Source organism: Trachypithecus francoisi, unplaced genomic scaffold (assembly GCF_009764315.1).
Source record: "Trachypithecus francoisi isolate TF-2019V2 unplaced genomic scaffold, Tfra_2.0 Lachesis_group8, whole genome shotgun sequence".
NCBI lineage: Eukaryota > Metazoa > Chordata > Mammalia > Primates > Cercopithecidae > Trachypithecus > Trachypithecus francoisi.
The window spans coordinates 75,753,696-75,779,350 of record NW_022681473.1 but is presented as its reverse complement, the minus strand read 5'-3'; the positions used below and the strand labels follow the sequence as shown (position 1 = coordinate 75,779,350).

Below are 25,655 nucleotides of genomic sequence, written 5' to 3'. Positions count from 1 at the left end.
TCCAGAATATTGGAACAATTTAAACTTCTTTCAAAGTTATGCCAATCCCCCTTCCTAACTTGGGCCTGCTGCCATTTCCTCTGCCTTAAGCTTCTGTGATTCCTCTCTCAGTGCTGAAGGAAAGAGGGGAGTATGGAAAACGGTAAGAAAGCTCTCACTTGACTGATACTGTCTCAAGCTCATGTCCACTTTCGGGACCTAGATGGCATTTAAGGCTGATGCATTGTCTCATGGGAGTGTTTTAGTAGGTTCTTTGGAGGACAAGCTTCCCATTTCAAATGCTATTTCATCTGCATTCCCTTGATCCAGGGCAAGTACTGTCCTTAGAATTTGGTAACAACTTTTCTGTTGGTCCCTGGTTTTCAATTCTGCACTCCCCTCCCACACAAACAAAATCCCTATTTTTCTGTTGGGGACCTATCACCAGCCCCCAACACCCTAGTCAGCTGTCTCAGGCAAGATTTCACATGACTGTTCCCCAACACTCTCTCATAACAAGTCGACAAGAGACACTCCTCCATTCTTTGCCCTGACAAACTCGGGAGTGCAGGCCCAGCCCAGGGCAGCAGCCATCTCTTTTGTGTTCTGCTGTCAGCGCGGTTAGCTCCTCAGCCATGTATTCCCTAGATTTCTCAGGGATGAGTCATAAACTAGACCTGAATGCCCAAACTACAGGGGACACATACTGAACCATCTGAGAAATCTCTCTGAAGACCTTTCACCCAGATTTGAGATGGAGGATGAATTACCTTTTACCTACTCCTTGGTGGGAGAAAGAGTAGGACTGATAGCACACCAAGAGCTCTTTCCAAAAGTTGTCCCCTAATTTCTAACAACCTTTTCCTCTCTAACTTCTTGTATAGACTGGAATTCGATGGTCAAAGGTGTGAAACTGGTTTTCTTCTTCATCAAATTGCAAATCTATGTGGCGGTATCTCATTTCATTTTGCCACTTCATTGTAAACTGAGACTTTAAAAAGTTTTAATATCCTGTTTCACTTACAGCAACCTCCCAGCGCCCAACAATAGCCCGAGTCTATCTCTGTTCTTTGCATATAAAGCAGCCTAACTAACACAAACCCCATAATCATTGGAGGAGAATTCCAGGAAAATCATGAAAGAAGGAAGCCTGTATAGAAGGTAGGAGAAAAAGAGGGGATGATGGTAGTAAGCCTTCAGATAGATTGATTTAAGAGTCTTGTTCATATTCATTGTGTCCAGTTAGTGGTTCCCAACATGTTTTAATAGTTCCCCTGACGGAGTGGCTGCTGCTACCTGGATGGTTATTCTATTCTATGATCAGGCTGAGCATCAAATTCAAACTATGCGCTAATTTTTCGAATATTATCGAAGCTAGCTAATTGGAAGTCAGCTGTACTATTTATACTAAAAGAATAGGAACCTCATCAGTAAATGGAGATATAGAGGAAGAGTCAGACGACATCTACAAAGTGTCAATATCAGGCGGCGGCTTCAAAGCCAAAATGGTGGTTTGATGTGAAGTGGTATAGTAAGTAGTTGGCGATGGTTAAGTAGATGGTTAAGAATAACCATCCAGGTAAAACTAATGGAAAATAATACAAGCCCATAACAACCATTTTCTTATGGCTGCGCCCCATGGCTTGACCAGCAAGTAATTCAATATATAAATGTTTTTACCACCCCAAAGTTGAATACAACCACATGAAAATTTAAAGTCAAAGAAATCATCCTAGTTAATAATTAATTCATTAATTTAAGACAAGGTCTCTGTCGCCCAGACTGGAGTGCAGTGGTGCAATCTTGGCTCACTGCAACCTCTGCCTACTGGGCTCAGGTGATCCTCCCACCTAAGCCTCCCAAGTAGCTGGAACTGCAGGTGTGCGGCACCACACCCAGCAAACTTTTGTATTTTTGGTAGAGATGGAGTTTCACCCTGTTGCCCAGGCTTGTCTCTAACCCTGAGCTCAGGTGACCCACCCACCGTGGACTCCCCAAAATGCTGTGATTACAGGCGTGAGACACCATGCCTGGCCCAATCATCCAAACTTCTGATCAAGATAATGGGTTAAGTTTATATGAGAAGATCACTTTTCCTACTTTAAAAATGTAAAATAAATACTGGCTAAAATATTTAAAAATTTGGAAACTACCAGAACAATAACTTTTAAAAAGTATTCTGCTGGTTAACAAATGCGTAGGCAGATCAGTGAATCAGAATAGAGAGTAGAGAAAAAGATTCAGATATATATGAGGAATTAAAGTATAATAAAGTTAGCACTTCAAATCAGCACGATAAAAACTGATGATAAATGATGTTGGAACACCTGGAAAACCATTTGGTAAAAAAATGAAGTTGGATTGTGCTCTCACACAAAAACAATGACTTAAATATGAAAACAAAACCATAAAAATTTTAGAATAAAATATTGGATAATTCATTCGTAATCTCATAAACATAAAATCAAAGACTGGTAAGTTGGGCACTTTAAAAGCACAATATTTCTTCATTAAAAAAACCCACAAACAAAAAAACTAATGACAAATGGGAAAAATATTTGCAATTTATATCACAGTTAAACAGCTAATTTCTTTAAAATATAAAAAGTGCCAAAACACAATAGAAAAATGGGTGACATGTGAAAGTTCATGGAAAAGGAAATTCATATGGCTCTTGAAGTTATGAAAAGACACATTCAGTGTCACTTTTAATAAAAGAAATGGAAATTAAAACTACAATGAGATACCATTTTCTACCCATAAGACTGACAAAGAACAAAAATTTGGATACCACCCCCTGTTGTTGAAGATGTGGGAAAATAGGTATCCTCATGCATACTGGTAGAAGTACTACTTGGTACAACCTTTATGGAGGGCCACATTTATCACAGTAAAATAAACAGTCTGTTTCACACAACCATTTCTTTCAGAGACGCACATAAATGAAATGACATAAATGCAAGAATATTTGTCACAGGACAACAAGGTATGCGTAAGGATAGTTATTGCAGCATTATTTGTAATAGTAAAAGACTAGAAACAACCTTAATGCTTATGTGTAAGAAACTGGTCAAAAAAATTATGGTTACCAGACTGGGAAACACAGTGAGACCTCTACAAAAATAAATAAAATTAGCTAGATATGGTGGCACATGCCTGCTCTCCCAGCTACTCAGGAGGCTGAGTTGGGAGGATCGTTTGAGCCTGGGAAGTTGAGGCTGCAGTGAGCTGTGTTCACGCAACTGCACTTCAGCTTGAGTAACAGAGTGAGACCCTGTCTCGAAAAAAAAAAGGTACAATAAAACAATGCAACCACTGGAAGAATGAGGCAGTATTAAGATATACTGATTTAGAAGGATGTTCATATTGTTACATGAAAAGCAAGTGAGCCATCATATATATAGCATGCTATTTCTGATATATACATATATATATGTATATGCATAGAATATTTCTGACTGCTACATAAGAAACTGGTAATAGTGGGAGAGGATTTGAGTGGGGACAGAGGGAGTAGCAGGCTGGCACTCTCATTCTCTTTTCAGAAGAAGAACCTTTTGACAAATTGGAACTCTAAGCCCAGACTGATATGGGGCCAAGTTTACATGACCACTGTGGTGCAGAGGCCCTAAGCTGAGAAACTTACATACAAATTGGTCCACAAGCAGAAAGCCCTGACAGGGGAACGTGAGAACCACCCACAGGAACCCCTCCACAATGCAGGGCACTATTTCCAGCTGGGTCCTGGACTATCATCCACCCACAACAACTCTTTTGGGCCATATTTCCCCCATTAATTCTGTCCTATGACTCTTCTGTGTCTGGGTCTCTGGTGTTCTTTGAAGCCACTATGCTTGCCTCAGTAACAGACAGCTGGCCCTCATCGTGTCCAGATCCAGTCCTGGTAAGCTTCATTGCTCCTGATGGCATCCTACTCTATAGCCTCTCCACTTCTCATCTCATGTTTGTTCCCCAGTTTTTCCCTGGTTACAACTTAATTGACTTTGACATTTCTCCATGATGATTCTGGCTATCCAGTGTGGCTAAGCTGACTTAGCTTGCCCCACGTGAATTCTCTTTCTAATATAACCTGGCCTCAGGACACTTCTATCTTGGTGGAATTGCCCCTGCCCCCAGTGTGGAAACATACAGACCCCATCCATTGAATGAAGCTTCTTTCTTCTTTTTTTGAGACAAAGTCTGCTCTGTCACCCAGGCTGGAGTGCAGTGGCACAATCACGACTCCCTACAGCCTTGACCCTGGGGCTCAAGTGATCCTCCCATCTCAGCCTCTCAAGTAACTGGGGCTACAGGCACGAGCCACCACGCCCAACTGATTTTTAATTTTTTTTGTAGAGATATGGTCTCATTATGTTGCCCAGGCTGGTCTCAAACTTCTGGGCTCAAGCAATTCTCCAGCCTCAGGCTCCTAAAGTGTTGAGATTACAGGCATGAGCCACCGCATCCAGCCAGAAACTTCTTTCTTAAAGTCAGTTGGTCACAGGGCTTCTCCACACCATGCCCCACCCGCCCATTTCTTTATTTCCCCTTCTCAGTTTCACAGGTGGTCCTGGGATCATTTTTCTGCTTCCTCCCTCCACCTTTACCCTTAGGCTCACAGCTGCTTGTGCTGACAGCAGAGTAATGAATGGTTCAGGGAGTACGCACTTTTTTCTTCCACCAACGTATGCCCTACTAAATACGTTTTTTATTAAACTTGAACTAGTTTTGTTGCAACTGACCTGACATTTTCTCTGCATTCTCTTTAACTGTGTTGATGTCATTTTGTAAGGAGGTAATGAGTTTAGCATGTCGTTCACTCCCTACATTCTTGTACTCCTCCCAATATTCCTTTTCACTGAGTTTCTCAAGAAATAGTTTCTCAGCATTACTTATTTGCATGCGCATATCTGTTGAAAAAAGACACTGTGTCATTTCTGTTTTCCTTGTAACCATTATATGTTGCAATCTGGTTTTAAGAAGTTAAGATCTGATATTAAAATACTGTTAACTCATAAATACTATTTGATATCTAAAATTTAGGGAATTCTAAACTATTCAAACTATTGTTATCTATCTCTCCTGATTCAAAATCTAAGTAAAATTAAACTTCTGATTATAAAGTAGATGTGTGGTTTGAGGGTTGATTGAAATACATAATAGACAACCCATATGCCTAGGAAGCTGCAAGTTTACATCATTCCTGTGATAGCTTAATAAAGGTCCTATTTTGTATAGTGTATCATATGATATGTATTCTTTATTAGTAAATTGTCATTTTTCTGGCCATTATACCCTCTGAGCAAAAGTGATTTCAACTTGTGTCCTTCCCAGATCCTTGGCAACCATTTTTGTAAGTAAATTGTTTGATGCAGTCATCTAAACTTCATTTGTTTAGATTTCTCTTGTATGAAATAATAGCCTCTGATGGTCATACTAACATGTCTTCTCCCCCACCCTTTGGTAAAACCAGAGTAATAGGTAAGTTCCCAAGTTAAATATACAAATATTGAACTATTTCAAGGATATAAACTTTATTTGCTAAACATGATATTCTATTCAATCTTTAGGACAAATATCATGTTGCTGAATATTTTTGAAAAAGAAGCATTACAAAAGAGTCAAGTACAACGAACTTAATGGCTGTTTGTCTCATCACCATATATCACCTTGTTTGAGAGTTCTTTGAAGGCAAGACTACATTATATTCATCTCTGTAAATCCAGCACTTAGCACAGAGCCTGGCAATTAGTTGGTGCTCAATAAATGTCTGTTGAATGACTGAAGCATTTCAATCAGGCCAGGGTGATATTTTTCAGTTCAGAGGTCCAGAAGGACTCAGGACTCATCTTTTTCCAAAGATGTACACGAGATACTAATTTTTTTTTTTTTTTTTTTTTGAGATGTAGTTTCACTCTGTTGCCCAGACTGGAGTGCAGTGGCATGATCTCGGCTCACTGCAACCTCCTCCCAGGTTCAAGTGATTCTCCTGCCCAGCCTCCCAAGTAGCTGAGATCACAGGCACCCACCAACACTCCCAGCTAATTTTTGTATTTTTAGTAGAGACAGCGTTTCACTATGTTGGCCAGGCTGGTCTCGAACTCCTGACCTCAGGCAATCTGCCCGCCTTGACCTCCCAAAGTCCTGGGATTACAGGCGTGAGCCACCGTGCCTGGCCACAAGAGACTATATTTAAAATCTCTTAACAAATGGTGCTTGTTATTTTCATTAAACAATTATTACTACTACTATAACCTAGATGGGTAGTTGTTCTCTCATTCGAGCAGACTGCTACTGTCTAAGGCCTGTGCCCCATTTGGCCTTTGAGGGGAGGGTTGGTAGATGTCACTGAAGATTGTAAAAGGGAGATGGATGTAGTGGCTGTTTTTCTACTTAGAACCTTTTCCCTTCCCCTCTAGTAACACACACGCCCCAGAGATTTTTGTTTGTTTAAGCTGAGATCTGACAGCATATGAGGCCTTGCATCCAGGTGAGAAGCACTCTGTCTTTCTGTGTTAAGTGATGTGAAAAGACTAACATCTCCTTTATGCTTAGGCTAGTTTGAGTTGGATTTTTTATCCTTGCAACTGAAAGAGTCCTTACTAAAAGTTGGATGAAAAGGGTTGCAGCAGTAGTCTTCAAACCTTACTGTGCATAGGAATCCTCCAGGATCTTGTCAGAATGCAGATTCTGATTCAGTAGGGCTGGGTGGGGCCTGGGAATTGGCATTCTAACAAGCTGACAGGTGAAGCACCTGCTGCTGCTTCACACCAAAATGAGTTGCAAGGGACTACCTGGGACATAAAGTGACTACCTTGGAAATGTTTTCCAGACACTTCTGTTCTCTTACTTTCCCTTTCTTCCTCCATGTCTGTGAGCTTCCTTTCTTCCCATACATGTCCAGTCCTCCTCTACTGTGCTTAGCCATGCAATGTGGCCCAGTCTTGTATGACACATCCCCATGCTCAGCCCAAACCATAAACAGGCACATCTCAACTAACTGGGCCCATTCCTTTAGAAGGCAGTTTAACGAGTATGCCTGAGCATCCTTTGGGGTCTCACTCCCATCTCAAGGGACTTACTAAAGTATTCCTTCCAAACGTAAGCAGAACTCTCTAGGAAAGAAGTCGTGCAAAATATACTATCTACCATGTCATGACATCCCTATTGCCAATGAAGAGACTTGGGTAGGAGGAGGTCTATGGGAACAGTTTTGGACTCCCCTAAAAATGAAACTTGCCTGTTGATGTTTGGTCTTGGAAATGATTTCACTGAAAACAACAAATATCTATTGAGTGGAGAGTCTGCTTTGTGCAAAGTGCTCAGCTAAGTAGGCACTTGGAGAAATCCAGAAATATGTGGATTTCCTAAGGGCTAACAAATGATAGCACTTAGGTCTCTTTCTTGTGTTTTCCAGCTTCCTAGCAGGGATGTTATTTATGGAGGTTTTGGAAAAAGTGGTCCTAGAAATCTTAGCAGTAAGTTTAGAATGAAGGAATAGGAATTTCAAAATGAGTATGTCAGAACTGCATGATTTACCCTCAGTACCACGGTATTTCCTAAGCCTACAACAAGAGTATACCCTGGGTCTTTCATTGCCTGCACCTAGTGTCATTACTACCCATGTTCTCCAAACTTCCCCTTTCCCAACTCTAATCCCTATTTCCCCCTAATGGGGTGCTTGGCTCCCTTAGAGATATTGGGGGAAACACTTTTCATGGTTATATTCGCCTTATCATTCCCAAATCTAAACTGAAGCTGAAGCCAATGAAACCACCAAACAACAGAATTAAAAAAGAAAAAGAAAAAGAATAAAATCCTACTAAGAGTAATGGTGTTTAACAGGATACTGTCCTGTTGTAAGAGTCAGATGAGGCCAGGCATGGTGGCTCATGCCTGTAATCCCAGAACTTTGGGAGACTAAGGTGGGACTATCCCTTGAGCCCAGGAGTTCAAGACCAGCCTGGGCAACATAGCAAGACCTCATCTCTACAAAAAAGGAACAAAATTCCCAGGCATGGTGGTGTGCACCTGGAGTCCCAGCTACTTGGGAGGCTGAGGTGGGAGGACTGCATGAGCCCGGGAGGTTAAGACTGCAGTAAGCTGATTGCACCACTGCGCTCCAGCCCTGGGTGACTGAAGTATACCCTATCTCAAAAAACAGTCAGATAAATTTCATCAGTTTTTGATCACTACCCTTCTTCCACCTCCTTGTTTGGCTTAATTACCTCTACCCACTTTATTATTTCCCTCTCCTGCCCATTTACCTACATGTGTTTGTGGTTGTGGTGGTAATAATGCCATTTAAAATACACTCACAGCACTTTGAACATATTGGAAGAATAAAGCATTAATATATTCAAGAAATAACTTGGCACAATTCTATGGTAGTTTTCTATGTTCCTAAATCACCTCTCAAGTTTTTTTCCTGGTCTCTTTCAAACTTCCATTTTTCCTTCATGGCTTCTTCAACATCCTCTCTTGTTACAACTGGCAATCCCTCTGCCTTCTCTTCACGCAGTTCCTTTAGTAGATGCCGTATGTGCCAAATCTGTTCTTCTTTTAAGCGGCTATTCTATCATGAAAATCAACAGTAATTCATGTTTGATCAACTATGTACACTGTTTTTCCTCAAAATAGAGTCAAGAAGCTCCCCGCCTTTGGGTGTCATGGGAAGCCAACTAGGAAGCCTGGACTTCTCCTTGCACCAGGCATGATGAGGTGGTATCCCTACTTCCGCTGGCAGAGCAATGCCAATAAAAGCTAGGTAAAACAGAAGATTACAAGTAAGATCTAGAGTCTTATGACATTATACAAAAATGTCCTACTAAGGTGGCTGACATCTTTTTTTTTTTTTTTAGAGATGAGTTCTTGCTATGTTGCTATGCTGCTCTGAAACTTCCTTGGCTTCTCAAAGTGCTGGAATTACAGGTATGAGCCAGCAAGCCTGGCCTATAACAAAAGATTCATGTTATTGGAGTATTAGAGGGAGAGAAAGAGGGCAGGACTGCAAAAGTACTCAAATAAATAATGGCTGGAAACTTCCCAAATTTCCAAGAGACATAAGCCTATGAATTCAAGAAGCTGAGCATACCCCAAACAAGATAAGCAGAAAGAAATTCATGTTAAGACACATCATAATCAAACTTCTGAAAACTAAATACAAGGGAAAAGTCTTAAAAGCAGTCAGAGAAAAGCCACACCTTACCTATAGGGGAAAAAAAATTAGCGTACAGGGCATACCTAATTAGAATATCCAAAATCTGGGCAGCATGTAGTGGTTCATGTCTGTAATTCCAGTGCTTTGGGAGGCAGAGGTGGAGGGATTACTTGAGGCCAGGAGTCCAAGACAAGCCTGGACAACATAGTGAGACTCTGTCTCTACAAAAAATTTAAAATTTAGTCAGGCATGGTGGTGCCTGTAGTCTCAGCTACAGGCTGAGGGAGGCATTGCTTTAGCCCAGGAGTTTGAGGTTACAGTGAGCTATGATTGCACCACTGCACTCCAGGTTGGGTAACAGAGAAAGACCCAGTTTCAAAAAATAAAAATAAGAAAATTCAAAATCTGAAATGCTCTAAAATCTGAAACTTTTTTTTTTTTTTGAGATGGAGTCTTGCTCTGTCACCCAGGCTGAAGTGCAGTGGTGTGATCTTCCTCACTGAAACCTCTGCCTCCCCAGTTCAAGCGATTCTCCTGCCTCAGCCTTCCAAGTAGCTGGGATTATAGGCGCCCACCACCACACCCGGCTAATTTTTTTTTTTTTTTTTTTTTTTTTTTTGTATTTTTGGTAGAGATGGGATTTCACCATGTTGGCCAGGCTGGTCTCGAACTCCTGACCCCAGGTGATCCATCCGCCTTGGCCTCCCAAAGTGCTGGAATTACAGGCATGAGCCACCATGTCCAGCCTAAATTCTGAAACTTCTTGAGTACTAACATGATGCCACAGATGGAAAATAACACACCTGTTGTCATGTGACAGGTTGCAGTCAAAATGCAGGCACGCCAAACACAGTTTATTCAACATCCCCAAGGGAAAAATAAAGTTAACTTCAGGGTATGTATATAAGGTGTATATGCAACATAAATGAATTTCATGTTTAGACTTGAGTCCCACCCCAAGATATATCATTCTGTATATGCAAATATTCCAAAATCTAAAAGAATCTGAAACTGGAAACACTTCTGGTCCCAAGCATTTCAGTTAAGGGGTACTCAAACTATGTCAGCACGTTTCACCAGAAACCATGCTAGCTAGGAGAAAGGTAATAGGAAGTGGCACATTATTTTTTGTGTGATGAAAGTAAAGAACTGTCAATCTAGAATGCTAGACCCAGTGAAAATATCTAACAAAACATGTATAGGACTTGCATAGTGAAAGCTAGAAAATGCTGTTTAAAAAAAAAAAATCAAGATCTGGGCCTGGCACAGTGGCTCCTGCCTGTAATCCCTGCACTTTGGGAGGCCAAGGCAGGTGAGTTGCTTGAGCTTAGGAGTTCAAGACTAGCCTGGGCAACATGGTGAAACCCTGTCTCTACAAAAAATTTAAAAATTAGCCAGGTGTGGTGGTCCACGACTGTAGTCCCAGCTACGTGGAAGGCTGAGGTGGGACCCCAGAAGGTTGAGGCTGCAGTGAGCTGTAATTGTGCCACTGCACTCAAGCCTGGGTGACTGAAGGAGATCCTGTCTCAATAAATAAATTAATTAAATAAAAATAAAACAAGATCTAAATAAATGGAGAAACATACCATGTTCATGGATTGGAAGATAGCATAGTAAAGATATCCCAATTTTGATATACAGCTTTAATATAATCCCTATGTAAAACTTAGTAAATTTTCTTTGGGTGGGGGGGCAAATATATACAAGATAATTCTAAAATTTATATGGGAAGACAAAGGAACCAGTATAGCTAAGATGATTTTGAAAAACAAGAATAAAGTAAGAGGAAATAATTTACCTTATTTCAAGATGTATTATATAGCTATAGTAATCAAGACTATATGATATAGACAGAGGGATAGGCATAGAGATCAACTGAAGAGAACAGAGAACTCAGAAACAGACCCACACAAGGCGGGGCGTGGTGGTTCACGCCTGTAATTCCAACACTTTGGGAGGCTGAGGCCAGCGGATCACTTGACGTCAGCTTAAGTCTACTAAAATTATAAAATTAGCTGGGCATGGTGGCCAAATAGGAACAGCTCCAGTCTACAGCTCCCAGCGTGAGTGTTGCAGAAGAGGGGTGCTTTCTGCATTTCCAACTGAGGTACTGGATTCATCTCACTGGGGCTTGTCAGATAGTGGGTGCAGGACAGACAGTGAGTGCAGCCCACCAAGCATGAGCTGAAGCTGGGCAAGGCATTGCCTCACCCAGGAAGTGCAAGGGGTCAGGGAATTCCCTTTCCTAGCCAAGGGAAGCTGTGAAAGATGGCACCTAGAAAATCGGGTCACTCCCGCCCTAATAATACTGCACTTTTCCAACGGTCTTAGCAAATGGCACACCAGGAGATTATATGCTGCACCTGGCTGGGAGGGTCCCACGCCCACGGACCCTCACTCCCTACTAGCACAGCAGTCTGAGATTGAACTGCAAAGTGGCAACCAGGCTGGGGGAGGGGCGCTCGCGATTGCTGAGGCTTGAGTAGGTAAACAAAGCAGCCAGGAAGCTCGAACTGGGTGGAGCCCACTACAGCTCAAGGAGGCCTGCCTGCCTCTGTAGACTCCACCTCTGGGGGCAGGGAATAGCCAAACAAAAGGCAGCAGAAATCTCTGCAGACTTAAATGTCCCTGTCTGACAGCTTTGAAGAGGGTAGTGGTTCTCCCAGCTCAGAGTTTGAGATCTGAGAATGGACAGACTGCCTCCTCAAGTGGGTCCCCGAACCCCGAGTAGCCTAACTGGGAGATACCCCCCAGTAGGGGCAGACTGACACCCCACACAGGTGGGTACCCCTCTGAGACGAAGCTTCCAGAGGAACAATCAGGCAGCAACAGTTGCTGTTCAGCAGTATTCGCTGTTCTGCAGCCTCTGCTGCTGATACCCAGGCAAACAGGGTCTGGAGTGGACCTCCAGCAAACTCCAACAGACCTGCAGCTGAGGGTTTGTTAGAAGGAAAACTAACAAACAGAAAGGACATCCACACCAAAACCCCATCTGTACATCACCATCATCAAAGACCAAAGGTAGATGAAACCACAAAGATGGGGAAAAAACAGAGCAGAAAAGCTGGAAATTCTAAAAATCAGAGCACCTCTCCCCCTCCAAAGGAACGCAGTTCCTCGCCAGCAATGGAACAAAGCTGCAAGGAAAATGACTTTGATGAGTTGAGAGAAGAAGGCTTTAGACGATCAAAATTCTCTGAGCTAAAGGAGGAAGTTCGAAACCATCGCAAAAAAGCTAAAAACCTTGAAAAAAGAATAAACAAATGGCTAACTAGAACAAAGAGCGTAAAAAAGACCTTAAATGACCTGATGGAACTGAAAACCATGGCATGAGAACTACGTGATGCATGCACAAGATTCAGTAGCTGATTCGATCAACTGGAAGAAAGGGTATTGGTGATTGAAGATCAAATGAATGAATTGAAGCAAGAAGAGAAGTTTAGAGAAAAAAAAGAGTAAAAAGAAACAAACAAAGCCTCCAAGAAATATGGGACTATGTGAAAAGACCAAATCTACGTCTGATTGGTATACCTGAAAGTGACGGGGAGAATGGAACCAAGTTGGAAAACACTCTGCAGGATATTATCCAGGAGAACTTCCCTAACCTAGCAAGGCAGGCCAACATTCAAATTCAGGAAATACAGAGAACGCCACAAAGATACTCCTCGAGAAGAGCAACTACAAGACACATAATTGTCAGATTCACCAAAGTTGAAATGAAGGAAAAAATGTAAAGGACAGCCAGAGAGAAAGGTCGGATTACCCACAAAGGGAAGCCCATCAGATAATAGCAGATCTCTTGGCAGAAACTCTATAAGCCAGAGAGAGTGGGGGCCAATATTCAACATTCTTAAAGAAAAGAATTTTCAACCCAGAATTTCATATCCAGCCAAACTAAGCTTCATAAGTGAAGGAGAAATAAAATCCTTTACAGACAAGCAAATGCTGAGAGATTTTGTCACCACCAGGTCTGTCTTACAAGAGCTCCTGAAGGAAGCACTAAACATGGAAAGGAACAACCGGTACCAGCCACTGCAAAAATATGCCAAATTGTAAAGGCCATTGATGCTAGGAAGAAACTGCAGCAACTAATGAGCAAAATAATCAGCTAACATCATAATGACAGGATCAAACTCACCCATAACAATGTTAACCTTAAATGTAAATGGGCTAAATGCTCCAATTAAAAGACACAGACTGGCAAATTGGATAAAGATTCAAGACCCATCAGTGTGCTGTATTCAGGAGACCCATCTCACGTGCAGAGACACACATAGGCTCAAAATAAAGGGATGGAGGAAGATCTACCAAGCAAATGGAAAACAAAAAAAACCCAGGGGTCGCAATCCTAGTCTCTGATAAAACAGACTTTAAACCACTAAAGATCAGAAGAGACAAAGAAGGCAATTACATAATGGTGAAGGAATAAATTCAACAAGAAGAGCTAACTATTCTAAGTATATATGCACCCAATACAGGAGCACCGAGATTCATAAAGCAAGTCCTTAGAGACCTACAAAGAGACTTAGACTCCCACACAATAACAATGGGAGACTTTAACACCCCACTGTTAACATTAGACAGATCAACGAGACAGAAAGTTAACAAGGATATACAGGAATTGAACTCACCTCTGCACCAAGTGGACCTAACAGACATCTACAGAACTCTCCACCCCAAATCAACAGAATATACATTCTTCGCAGCACCACGTCACACTTATTCCAAAATTGATCACATACTTGGAAGTAAAGCACTCCTCAGCAAATGTAAAAGAACAGAAATTATAACAAACTGTCTCTCAGACCACAGTGCAATTAAACTAGAACTCAGGATTAAGAAACTCACTCAAAACTGCTCAACAACATGGAACCTGAACAACTTGCTCCTGAATGACTATTGGGTACATAATAAAATGAAGGCTGAAATAAAGATGTTCTTTGAAACCAATGAGAACAAAGATACAACATACCAGAATCTCTGGGACACATTTAAAGCAGTGTGTAGAGAGACATTTACTCAATGCCCACAAGAGAAAACAGGAAAGATCTAAAACCGACACCCTAATATCACAATTAAAAGAACTAGAGAAGCAAGAGCAAACACATTAAAGCTAGCAGAAGGCAAGAAATAACCAAGATCAGAGCAGAACTGAAGGAGATAGAGACACAAAAAACCCTTCAAAACATCAATGAATCCAGGAGCTAGATTTTGAAAAGATCAACAAAATAGATAAACCACTAGCAAGAGTAATAAAGAAGAAAAGAGAGAAGAATCAAATTGACACAATAAAATATGATAAAGGGGATATCACCACCGATCCCACAGAAATAGAAACTACAATCAGAGAATACTATAAACACCTCTATGCAAATAAACTAGAAAATCTAGAAGCAATGGATAAATTCCTGGACACACTCTCCCAAGACTAAGCCAGGAAGAAGCTGAATCCCTGAATAGACTAATAACAGGCTCTGAAATAGAGGCAAATAATTAATAGCCTACCCACCAATAAAAGTCCAGGACCAGACAGATTCACAGCCGAATTCTACCAGAGGTTCAAAGAGAAGCTGGTACCATTCCTTCTGAAAGTATCCCAATCAATAGAACAAGAGGGAATCCTCCCTAACTCATTTTATGAGACCAGCATCATCCTGATACCAAAGTCTGGCAGAGACACAACAAAAAAAGAGAATTTTAGACTAATATCCCTGATGAACATCGATGCAAAAATCCTCAATAAAATACTGACAAACCGAATCCAGCAGCACATCAAAAAGCTTATCCACCACGATCAAGTTGGCTTCATCCTTGGGATGCAAGGCTGGTTCAACATACACAAATCAATCAATGTAATCCATCATATAAACAGAACCAAAGACAAAAACAACATGTATATCTCAATAGATGCAGAAAAGGCCTTTGACAAACTTTCACAACCCTTCATGCTAAAAACTCTCAATAAATTAGGTGTTCATGGGATGTATCTCCAAATAATAAGAGCTATTTATGACAGACCCACAGCCAATGTCATACTGAAGGGGCAAAAACTGGAAGCATTCCCTTTGAAAACTGGCACAAGACAAGGATGCCCTCTTTCACCACTCCTATCAACATAGTGTTGGAAGTTCTGGCTAGGGCAATCAGGCAGGAGATAGAAATAAAGGGTATTCAATTAGGAAAAGAGGAAGTCAAACTGTCCCTGTTTGCAGATGACACGATTGTATATTTAGAAAACCCCATTTTCTCAGCCCAAAATCTCCTTAAGCTCATAAGCAACTTCAGCAAAGTCTCAGGATACGAAACCAATGTGCAAAAATCACAGGCATTCCTATACACCAATAACAGACAAACAGAGAGCCAAATCATGAGTGAACTCCCATTCACAATTGCTTCAAAGAGAATGAAATACCTAGGAATCCAACCTACAAGGGATGTGAAGGACCTCTTCAAGGAGAACTACAAACCACTGCTCAATGAAATAAAAGAGGACACAACAAATGGAAGAACATTCCATGCTCATGGATAGGAAGAATCAATATTGTGAAAATGGCCATACTACCCAAGGTAATTTATAGATACAATGCCATCTCCATCAAGCTACCAATGACTTTCTTCACAGAATTGGAAAAAACTACTTTAAAGCTCATATGGAATCAAAAAAGAGCCCACATTGCCAAGACAATCCTAAGGAAAAGAACAAAGCTGGAGGCATCACGCTACCTGACTTCAAACTATACTACAAGGCTACAGTAACCAAAACAGAATGGTACTGGTACCAAAACAGAGATGTAGTCCAATGGAATAGAACAGAGCCCTCAGAAATAATACCATACATCTACAATCATCTGATCTTTGATAAACCTGATAACAACAAGAAATGAGGAAAGGATTCCCTATTTAATAAATGATTCTGGGAAAACTGGCTAGCCATATGTAGAAAACTGAAACTGGATCCCTTCCTTACACCTTACACAAAAATTAATTGAAGATGGATTAAAGGCTTAAATGTTAGACCTAAAACCGTAGAAACCCTAGAAGACAACCTAGGCAGTACCACTCAGGACATAGGCATGGGCAAAGACTTCATGTCTAAAACACCACAAGCAATGGCAACAAAAGCCAAAATTGACAAATGGGATCTAATTAAACTAAAGAGCTTCTGCACAGCAAAAGAAACTACCATCAGAGTGAACAGGCAACCTACACAATGGGAGAAAATTTTTGCAATCTACCCACCTGACAAAGGGCTAATATCCAGAATCTACAAAGAACTAAAACAAATTTACAAGGAAAAATCAAACAACCCCATCAAAAAGTGGGCAAAGGATATGAACAGACACTTCTCAAAAGAAGACATGTATGCAGCCAACAGACACATGAAAAAATGCTCATCATCACTGGCCCTCAGATAAATGCAAACCAAAACCACAATGAGATACCATCTCACCCCAGTCAGAATGGCGATCATTAAAAAGTCAGGAAACAACAGGTGCTGGAGAGGATGTGGAGAAATAGGAACATTTTTACACTGTTGGTGGGAGTGTAAATTAGTTCGACCATTGCGGAAGACAGTGTGGCGATTCCTCAAGGACCTAGAACTAGAAATACCATTTGACCCAGCAATCCATGACTGGGTATATACCCAAAGGATTATAAATCATACTGCTATAAAGACACATGCACACGTATGTTTATTGCGACACTATTCCCAATAGCAAAGACTTGGAACCAACCCAAATGTCCATCAATGATAGACTGGATTAAGAAAATGTGACACAGATACACCATGGAATACTGTGCAGCCATAAAAACGGATGAGCTCATGTCCTTTGTAGGGACATGGATGAAACTGGAAAGAATCATTCTAAGCAAACTATTGCAGGGACAGAAAACCAAACATCACATGTTCTCACTCATAGGTGGGAATTGAACAATGAGAACACTTGGACACAGGATGGGGAACATCACACACCGGGGCCTGTCGTGGGGTAGAGGGAGGGGGGAGGGATAGCATTAGGAGATATACCTAATGTAATGGGTGCAGCACATGGACACGGCACATGTATACATATGTAACAAACCTGCACGTTGTGCACATGTACCCTAGAAATTAAAGTATAATAATAAAAAAAAGTCCACAGAAATCTCCAACTGTTTTGTTAAAAATTCTGCTAAAATTTAAATATTTATTTTAAATTGAACAATCCAGTGGCATTTAGTACATTTATAGTGTTGTAGAACCGCCACTTCTATCTAGTTCCAAAACATTTCCAGCATTCCAAAGTAAAACTCCTCAGCCATTAGGCAGTCTCTCCTTCTCATCCCTTTCCCCCAGCCCTTGGTAACCACCAATCTGTTCTGTCTGTATGAATTTATCTATTCTGGATATTGGAATAAATGGAATCATACAACATGCTGACCTTTTGTGTCTGGTATATTTTACTCAGCATATTTTGGATGTTCATCCACATTGTAGCACGTATCAGTACTTCATTGCCTTTTATGGCTACATAATATACCATTGTATGTATATACCACAATTGGCTTATCCATTCATCTGTTGATAATGAACACCTTTGGGCTGTTTCAGTTTGGCTGGGCATTTATTCCAAAGAAATGGAAACTTTTGTTCATACAAATACCTGTCCATTAATGTTTATATTAGCTTTATGTAAAATGTCCAATAACTGCTGCTATCAGCATGCATGTAACATGTACTCGAATACTTGTTTTTCATTCTTTTGGGAGTAGAATTACAGAGTCACATGGTAATCCTATATGCCTTTTTGAGGAACTGTCAAATTGTTTTCCAAAGTAGCTGAACAATTTTACGTTCCCACCAGCAATGTATGAGGGTTCTAGTTTTTCCACATCTTCATCACCACTTTGGTTACAGCCATTCTAGTATCTGCAAAGTGGTACCTCATTGTGGTTTTTATTTGCATTTCTCAAATAACTATGTTGAGCATCTTTTCTTGTGCTTGTTAGCCATTTGTATGTCTTCTTTGGAGAAATGCCTGTTCAATGTCGAACTGATTTTTGACAAAGGTGTGAAAGCAATTCAATGCAGGAAAGATAGGTTTATCAACTAATAGTGCAGACGCAACTGGACATCTGCAGGTAAAAAAAAAAAAAAGAAGAATCTTGATCTAAGCCTCACACCTTATACACAAGCTAACTCCAAATGGACCATGATTTAAATGTAAAAGGTGAAACTACAAAAATTTTAGAATAAAACGTAGGAGAAAATCTTTGGGATTTAGGGCTAGGCAAAGAGTTTGAAAACTTGACACTGAAAGCATAATCCATAAAAGGAAAGACAGATAAACTGGACTTCATTAAAATTAAAAACTTTTACTCTGTTACCCTTTTATGAGGATGAAAGACAAACTACAGACTAGGAGAAAATATTTGCAAATAACATATCCAAGGAAGGATTGGTTTTAGAAGATTATATAGATATGTAAAGCTCAAGAGTACAAAAAGTCTAATTATAAAATGAGCAAAAGACAAACAAGCACATGAAAAGATATTCAACATCATTATCCATTAGGGAAATGCAAATTAAAACCATACTGAGATATTACTACACACCTATCAGAAGGCTAACATAAAATAGTGCATAGTGACATCACTAAATTCTGGAGAGGATGAGGAGAAACTGGATCTGTCATATATGATGGTGGGAATGTAAAAGGTACAGCCAGTTTGGAAAGTAGTTCAACAGTTTCTTTAAAAACTAACATATCACTATCATACTACCCAGCAATTGAACTCCTGGGCATTTATTCCAAAGAAATGAAAACTTTTGTTCATACAAATACCTGTCCATTAATGTTTATATTAGCTTTATGTAAAATATCCAATAACTGGAAACAACCCAGATGTCCTCCAGGTGAATGGTTAAACAAACTCTGGTACATCCATACCACGTTACTAGCCAGGAATACAAAGAAACTAACTGATAACACACACAACAACCTGGATATACCTCCAGAGAATTATGCTGAATTTTAAAAAGCCAAGTACCAAAGGGTTACTTATTGTATGATTCCATTTGTATAACATGCCTGAAGTAACATTATAATAATGGAGAACAGATTAATGATTGCCAGGGTCTAATGAGGGGGCAGAACTGGGAGGGGAGTGAGTGGCTATAAAGGGTCACATGAGGGATACTTGTGGTGATGGAAATCTTCTGTATCTTGACTTTCCATGTTAATCTTGTCAATATCCTGTTATGATATTGTACTGTGATTCTGTAATATGTTATGAGAAGCTAGGTAATAGGTACATAGGACCTTTCTCTCTCTCATTTTTATATCATTTTTATAACATTTTTATAACTAAGTTAATCTATACTTATTTCAAAATGAAGTTTAACTAAAAAATGAAGGCCAATGAATATTAACAACTGAAAAATAAATAACTTACTACTCTTTAACCAATTCTCAGATATTCTATTTTCTGGAGTGAAATAGATTCATGTTTTGTTTGCTTATAAATAAATTGAATTATTTTAGTTTGACATGTTATTTTAAAATGAAATATAGGAATTTGAATAATAGTAATGGAAATATAACTTGCCAAACTATTTCACTGCTAATACTTTTTCTAAATATGGACTTTTGCACTTATTTTTGTAGAAGGGGAAAATTCCTTTATCAGGTGTGTTTTGAATCCTAAGTAAAGATATCTGATTTTACTTATGTTAATTTTAGTAAGACAACAATAGCCTCTAAATCCAATCCCGGCTCAAAAATATTTACCATTATATACAGGCAAAAAATCCAAAGATAGTGATAATTTTAAAACCACTACACACAAGTGACAAATAAATGTATATAGTGTACAAAGACATTTTGCTTTTCTTTCCATACTTGGCACAATACTTCTTAAAATAAATTCAGTTCTCCTAGATCAAATATTTAACACAATGACTATTCTTTTGAAGCATGTGATGTTTTTCATTTACAAAATTAAAAAAAGTTTTTGTTTAATTTTTACCTTTTTAGAGACAGGATCTTAGTCTGTTACCCAAGCTGGAGTGCAGTGGCATGGTCATAGCTCACTGTAACCTCAAACTCCTGGGCTCAAGCATCTTCCTGCCTCAGCCCCCTGAGTAGGTGGGACTACAGGTGCACACCACTGCACCTGACTACTTTTTACAATTTTTTGTAGAGACATATAGATATGAAAATTATTAACAAATAGATGGTTATTTGAAGCCATAGTGTTAAGTGAGATGACCCCAAAAAGGAATTAGAGTGAGAGAAAAGGGTTGAGATCAGAACTCTGGTAAATGTGATAATTAAGGGATGTGTCTAGGCAAAGAGCAGTAAATCAAAAATGAGAAGAAATGTTCAGAGAGGTAGGGGAAAAGTTAAGGTAGAGTGAGGTCCTGGAACCCAAAGGAGAAAAGGGTTTTAAGATAAAGGGAGTGGCTGCTGAAGAGATGAGAGGTAAAGTAAGGACTAAAAAGAGTCTATTGGATCTGGCAAATTGGTCATTAATAACTTCTGCTAGAGCAGTTGTGGTGGAATAGTAGGAATGAAAGAATGAATGGAGAGTATGGAAGTAGACAGAGTGAACTATGGAACAGCTAATGAGGTAGGTGGAGCAATGAATGCATACTGAGAGAAAGAAAGATAATAAATGAGGTGATAATCCAAACTGAACTAAATATACGTAGGAAAAGATGATGTGTGGAAAAGAAGAGGGGCGTTTCTGATTTTGAAATAAATGAAGAGAAAACATGAGTCATGTTAAATATCTATGACCTCAAAACATTTTTCCTTCCACTAGTGTTAGCATGAATTAACTCAACAAATATTTATTGAACACCTACTCAAGCTGGACTCTTCCGGAGAAACAAAGAAGACTGAATTGCTGCTGCCTAAAAAGCTTGCAATTTAATAATGGAGATATAATTTTACACAATATTCCAACTTAGGTTGGTGGAATGAAAAGGAGCTAGCCAAGAAAAAAGCCTTCCAGGAAGAGGAAACAGCACGAGTAAAGGCATAAGTAAATAGATTGGTTTTTCAAGATTTCAAGTAAGAGGTGGTAAACAAAAGGTGGAGAAGTGATACAGGCAGGAGGCAGACAAATGCCTAGGCAGATGGGGCGCGTCCCCTGTGAAATCCAACCTTCAAGCTGGAAACATGGGTAAATCCTCCAACCAGATTGAGAACACACCTTCCTGTTTGGCGTGCTTTCCTCTGATTGGTCTTCATCCTTCACCTATTTTACATATACCTAACTTTTCCTAATTGGTTTTCTACACTATTGTGCCCACCTTAACCTTTTTGTATACTCAGAAACCAAGCACACACTCTCTACCCTGAACCCATAAAAAGCCCTGGGCTCAGCCATCTTGGGAACCCTCCTGCCTTTGGGTAGGGGGACCACCCCGCATCCCCTCCCTGCTAAAAGCTGTTTCATCACTCAATAAAACTTCCTGCCTTTCTGCATGCCTACTTCTTCCTGGCTGTGAGTCAAGAACCCAGACCTAGCTGAGCTAAGGAGCAAAAAATCCTCCACCAGCAGCTGGAGACAAGGTTTGAGAGGTGAACAGGGGTCAGATTTTGAAGGGCCCTGAAGACTTTAGTAAAGATGATAGGTATTATTCTCTGTGCAATAGGAAGCCACTGAAGGATGTTAAGAGATGAGAGGTAAAGTAAGGACTAAAAAGAGTCTATTGGGCCTGATAAATTGGTCATTAATAACTTTTGCTAGAGCAGTTGTGGTGGAATAGTAGGAATGAAAGAATGGATCTGGTTTACAATATTCAAAAGGGATGAGGGAAGGATGAGTAAGAAATGGTGGTTTAAATTACAGCAATAACAACATAAAAGGAAAGAAATGGATGATGTTCAGATACAGAGTTATAGTTAGAATCTGCCTCTCCTTGCTCCTCACTGCTGGGTCCACTAATCTGCATTCTTGAGACAATCCTCATGGAAACAAGAACTTTAACTATTTCTGGCTCCAAATGATGGGCTAAGGGGAAAATGATTGCTCAGTCCTGATTTGTTGTACTTTCCACAACCGAGTCCTGATCACCAAGTCCCCGTGCTGATCACTGGAGGATGTGCATGGGTGCCTTGATGGGACTCACTTCTTTTTAGTGCTCTGGATCTCATGTGGAGCCTGCATTCAGGCACCAGGCCAAACTGAGCTTCTGTTTTAGTCCTTATTACAAGTGAATGAACCTTGAGAATTGTGACAGTGTCGGAGTCACAGTTATATTATTGGCTTGTCTTGTCCACTAAATATTTACTGAATGAACAAACTAATTAGCCCTGTGGGGGAGACAGGAATCCCTATTTTACAAGAGTGAGATTGAGGCTCATACCAAATCTGGCCAAAATGACATCAGCAGTAAGCTGTACAGTCAGGTTGCAAACTCAGGTCTCTGACTCCAGACTCTATTAAAATTTGTAGATATATTCTTTTAAGACAGAAGCCAAAATAAAACAGTTAACTGTGGAAGTTTCAGGGCCCATATAAAATAAATGTGTTAAAAGGGGGCACCCTCAGTACTTCTTCATTCATAAGATACCTTGAGGGATAAATTGTGTTAATTATCATTGATTGCTTCCAAACTTTATTTCTATTGATCTTTAGTCCCGATAGTCATATATAGCACCTTTTTGATATTGATTTTAATCTGATTTTCTAAAAACAATATATCATCTTAAATATGCAATTAATAATTTTAACAACTGAGATTGTGCTTTTCAAATGGTATTTACATATGCTTACTCTCTGAAAATCTAAAAGAAAAAAGACAAAGAGATTTAAAATGGAGAACCAATGTTTTATAGTTTGGTTAAATAAAAAGTCAAAAGACAAATGTGGTTTCAAAGCTTTAAAATTTCGAATGTAAGATTCAGTGTCTTCAGGGTCTAAATAACATAATTCAACCCAATTTCCACTGACATTATAACTAATATAATGGCAACAGCAGTACCCACCTGCCTCACCTGTACAAAGAAACTTAAATCAATCAATTCCAAGCTTTGAAGAAGATACTTTCCTAGAGTATATTTCACCATAATCCACAAGTTTTTAAGTCTGAGTGTAAATGTTTAACGACTACATAGAGGTTCTAAATTTTATACTCACTCTTTCATGGTATTTTTGGTTTTTTTCCCTAAGTGTCTTTATTTGAAACATAAATTGCTCCACTGCATTTTCCTTTATTTGACATCTGAGAATCAACAAAGATAAAACGTGTTAGAATCATTTATTTTAGGAAATAAGAAAAAATTTTAAAAGTATTTGAAGTGAATTATTAAATGTATTATGAAAACACATTTAGGGATAAAAACCTCTCCTAAATGGTTCTGAAGCTATTTAACTCACTAAAATATATATTGTAGAGATAACTTCAAGGTTTTTTTTTTTTTTTGAAAAAAATCTCTGTTCATGTTTTATATTTGTAATTTTATACTTTCTAATTGTTTATAAATAATTTAGCCTAAAGGAAAACTAGGAGAGGGCAAACAGAAAACATGCTTTCTAGAATTCTAAAAACATTCAGACAAAAATGACAAACAAAGCTAAGAATTTATAAGGGAAAGCTCACCTTCTTGAAATACTAAGGTAAACTAGGCATGCCTATTGGTTCAAGTTCATTAGTGTGCTATCTCTTCTACAAATAATAAAAACTTCTTTCCTGGCATAAATACATTTCTTTAACACTCAACAAGTATTTGCTGAGTGGCTGTAAGGTATGAAAGAGATAGAATAGTGCAGAAAGACTTTCTTATAGGCTATTTGATAGCTATTTGAGGTGTTAAGTATAGTATATCTCTTTAAAAATGGGCTGGGCATGGTAGCTCAGACCTGTAATCCCAGCACTCTGGGAGGCTGAGGCAGGTGGATCTGGTTTTGTTTGTCTGTTTGTTTTTGAGACAGAGTCTCACTCTGTTGCCCAGACTGGAGTGCAGTTCCATGATTTCGGCTCACTGCAACCTCTGCCTCCTGGGCTCAAGTGATTCTCCTGCCTCAGCCTCCCGAGTAACTGGGATTGTAGGTGCGCACCACCATGCCCGGCTAATTTTTCTATTTTTCGTAGAGAAATAGAGTGATCTACCCGCCTTGGGCTCTCAAAGTGCTGGGGTTACAGGTGTGGGCCACCGTACCTGGCCAGCAGGTGGATCTCTTGAGGACAGGAGTTCCAGACCAGGCTGGCCAACATGGCAAAACCCTGTCTCTACTAAAAATACAAAAATGAGCCAGGTGTGGAGGTGAATGCCTGTAGTCACAGCTACTCAGGAGGCTGAGGCATGAGAATCGCTTGAACCCAGGAGGCAGAGGTTGCAGTGAACCAAGATCATGCCACTGCACTCCAGCCTGCGCGACAGAGTGAGATCCAGTCTCAAAGTAAATAAATAAAATAATTTAAAAAAATTTATAGTATATCTTGTATCACTGTGATCTAATAAATCTTATAACTTTAAATCTGAGACCAAAATAAGGCAACAGAAATGTGTTACCTAAAACCTTTGGCTCAATTAAAAACAAAATAAAACAAAAACAGAAATATAGTACCTCTGTAGTAGAGCAAAGAGTAGTTAAAGAATGAGAAACTCTGGTTTTAAATCTTGCCCTTACCACTTCTTGTCTACATGATCTCAGGCAAGTCAGTTCCCTGGGCCTAAATGTCCAAGCTGTCAAATGGGATAACAATACCTAGCTCTGCATATTATCATAAGGATTAAAATAAGAAATCATATGTGAATGTTTCTAGCATAAAGTAAATGCTTAGCACATTTCAGTTGAATTAAACCTTATATCCTTAGCCCTTTCCCCCAAACATCAATTGTATTTGTAACATTGTATACTCAGTAGAGAGACAAACTAGGCTCTTTCTTTCCCAATAATGAGAAAATGCAACATTAAAAAAAAAATCCTTTACTGGTCAAAAACCGCTCTCTTTGGATACTATGAAACTTGAATTTTAGAGCTGATTTTCCAGTTCTCTAAGGATATTTAACCTCCAGAAATAAGAGGATTGATGGAGATGAACTCTATGCTTCCTTTTCAGTTACAAAATTCTGCAATTTAAATGGACCAATATTCCCTTTCAAACAGTCATACATACAATGTAGATTTAAAGAGCTGAAAGGTGTTCAGCATTGTTTTGGGCATTATAGAGACAGTTTTTTTTTGTTTTTGTTTTTGTTTTTGAGACGGAGTCTCGCTCTGTCACCTAGGCTGGAGTGCAGTGGCTTGATCTCAGCTCATTGCAACCTCCCCCTCCTAGGTTCAAGTGATTGTCCCACCTCAGCCTCCCCAGTAACTGGGATTACAGGCACACGCCACCACACCCAGCTAATTTTTGAATTTTTTGCAGAGATGAGGTTTCACCATGTTGGCCAGGCTGGTCTTGAACTCCTGGCCTCAAGTGAGCCACCTGCCTCAGCCTCCCAAAGTGCTAGGATTACAGGTGTGAGCCACTGTGCCTGGCCTACAGAGATAATTTTGAACAATCCTTCATGAT

General features: G+C 39.6%; 1 protein-coding gene across 2 annotated transcripts in view; it reads right to left on the bottom strand.

Annotated features, from left to right (window-relative positions):
* CCDC83 (coiled-coil domain containing 83) overlaps positions 1 to 25,655 on the bottom strand; it is an 82,717-nt gene that overhangs the window by 46,564 nt on the left and 10,498 nt on the right. For both annotated transcript variants that reach the window (XM_033206088.1, XM_033206089.1), the window contains exons 3-5: positions 23,273 to 23,357; positions 8,392 to 8,554; positions 4,722 to 4,889 (exon numbers count right to left, since the gene is read on the bottom strand). In XM_033206088.1, the coding sequence (XP_033061979.1) occupies positions 4,722 to 4,889; positions 8,392 to 8,554; positions 23,273 to 23,357 (416 nt within the window). The remainder of the gene's footprint in view (positions 1 to 4,721; positions 4,890 to 8,391; positions 8,555 to 23,272; positions 23,358 to 25,655) is intronic.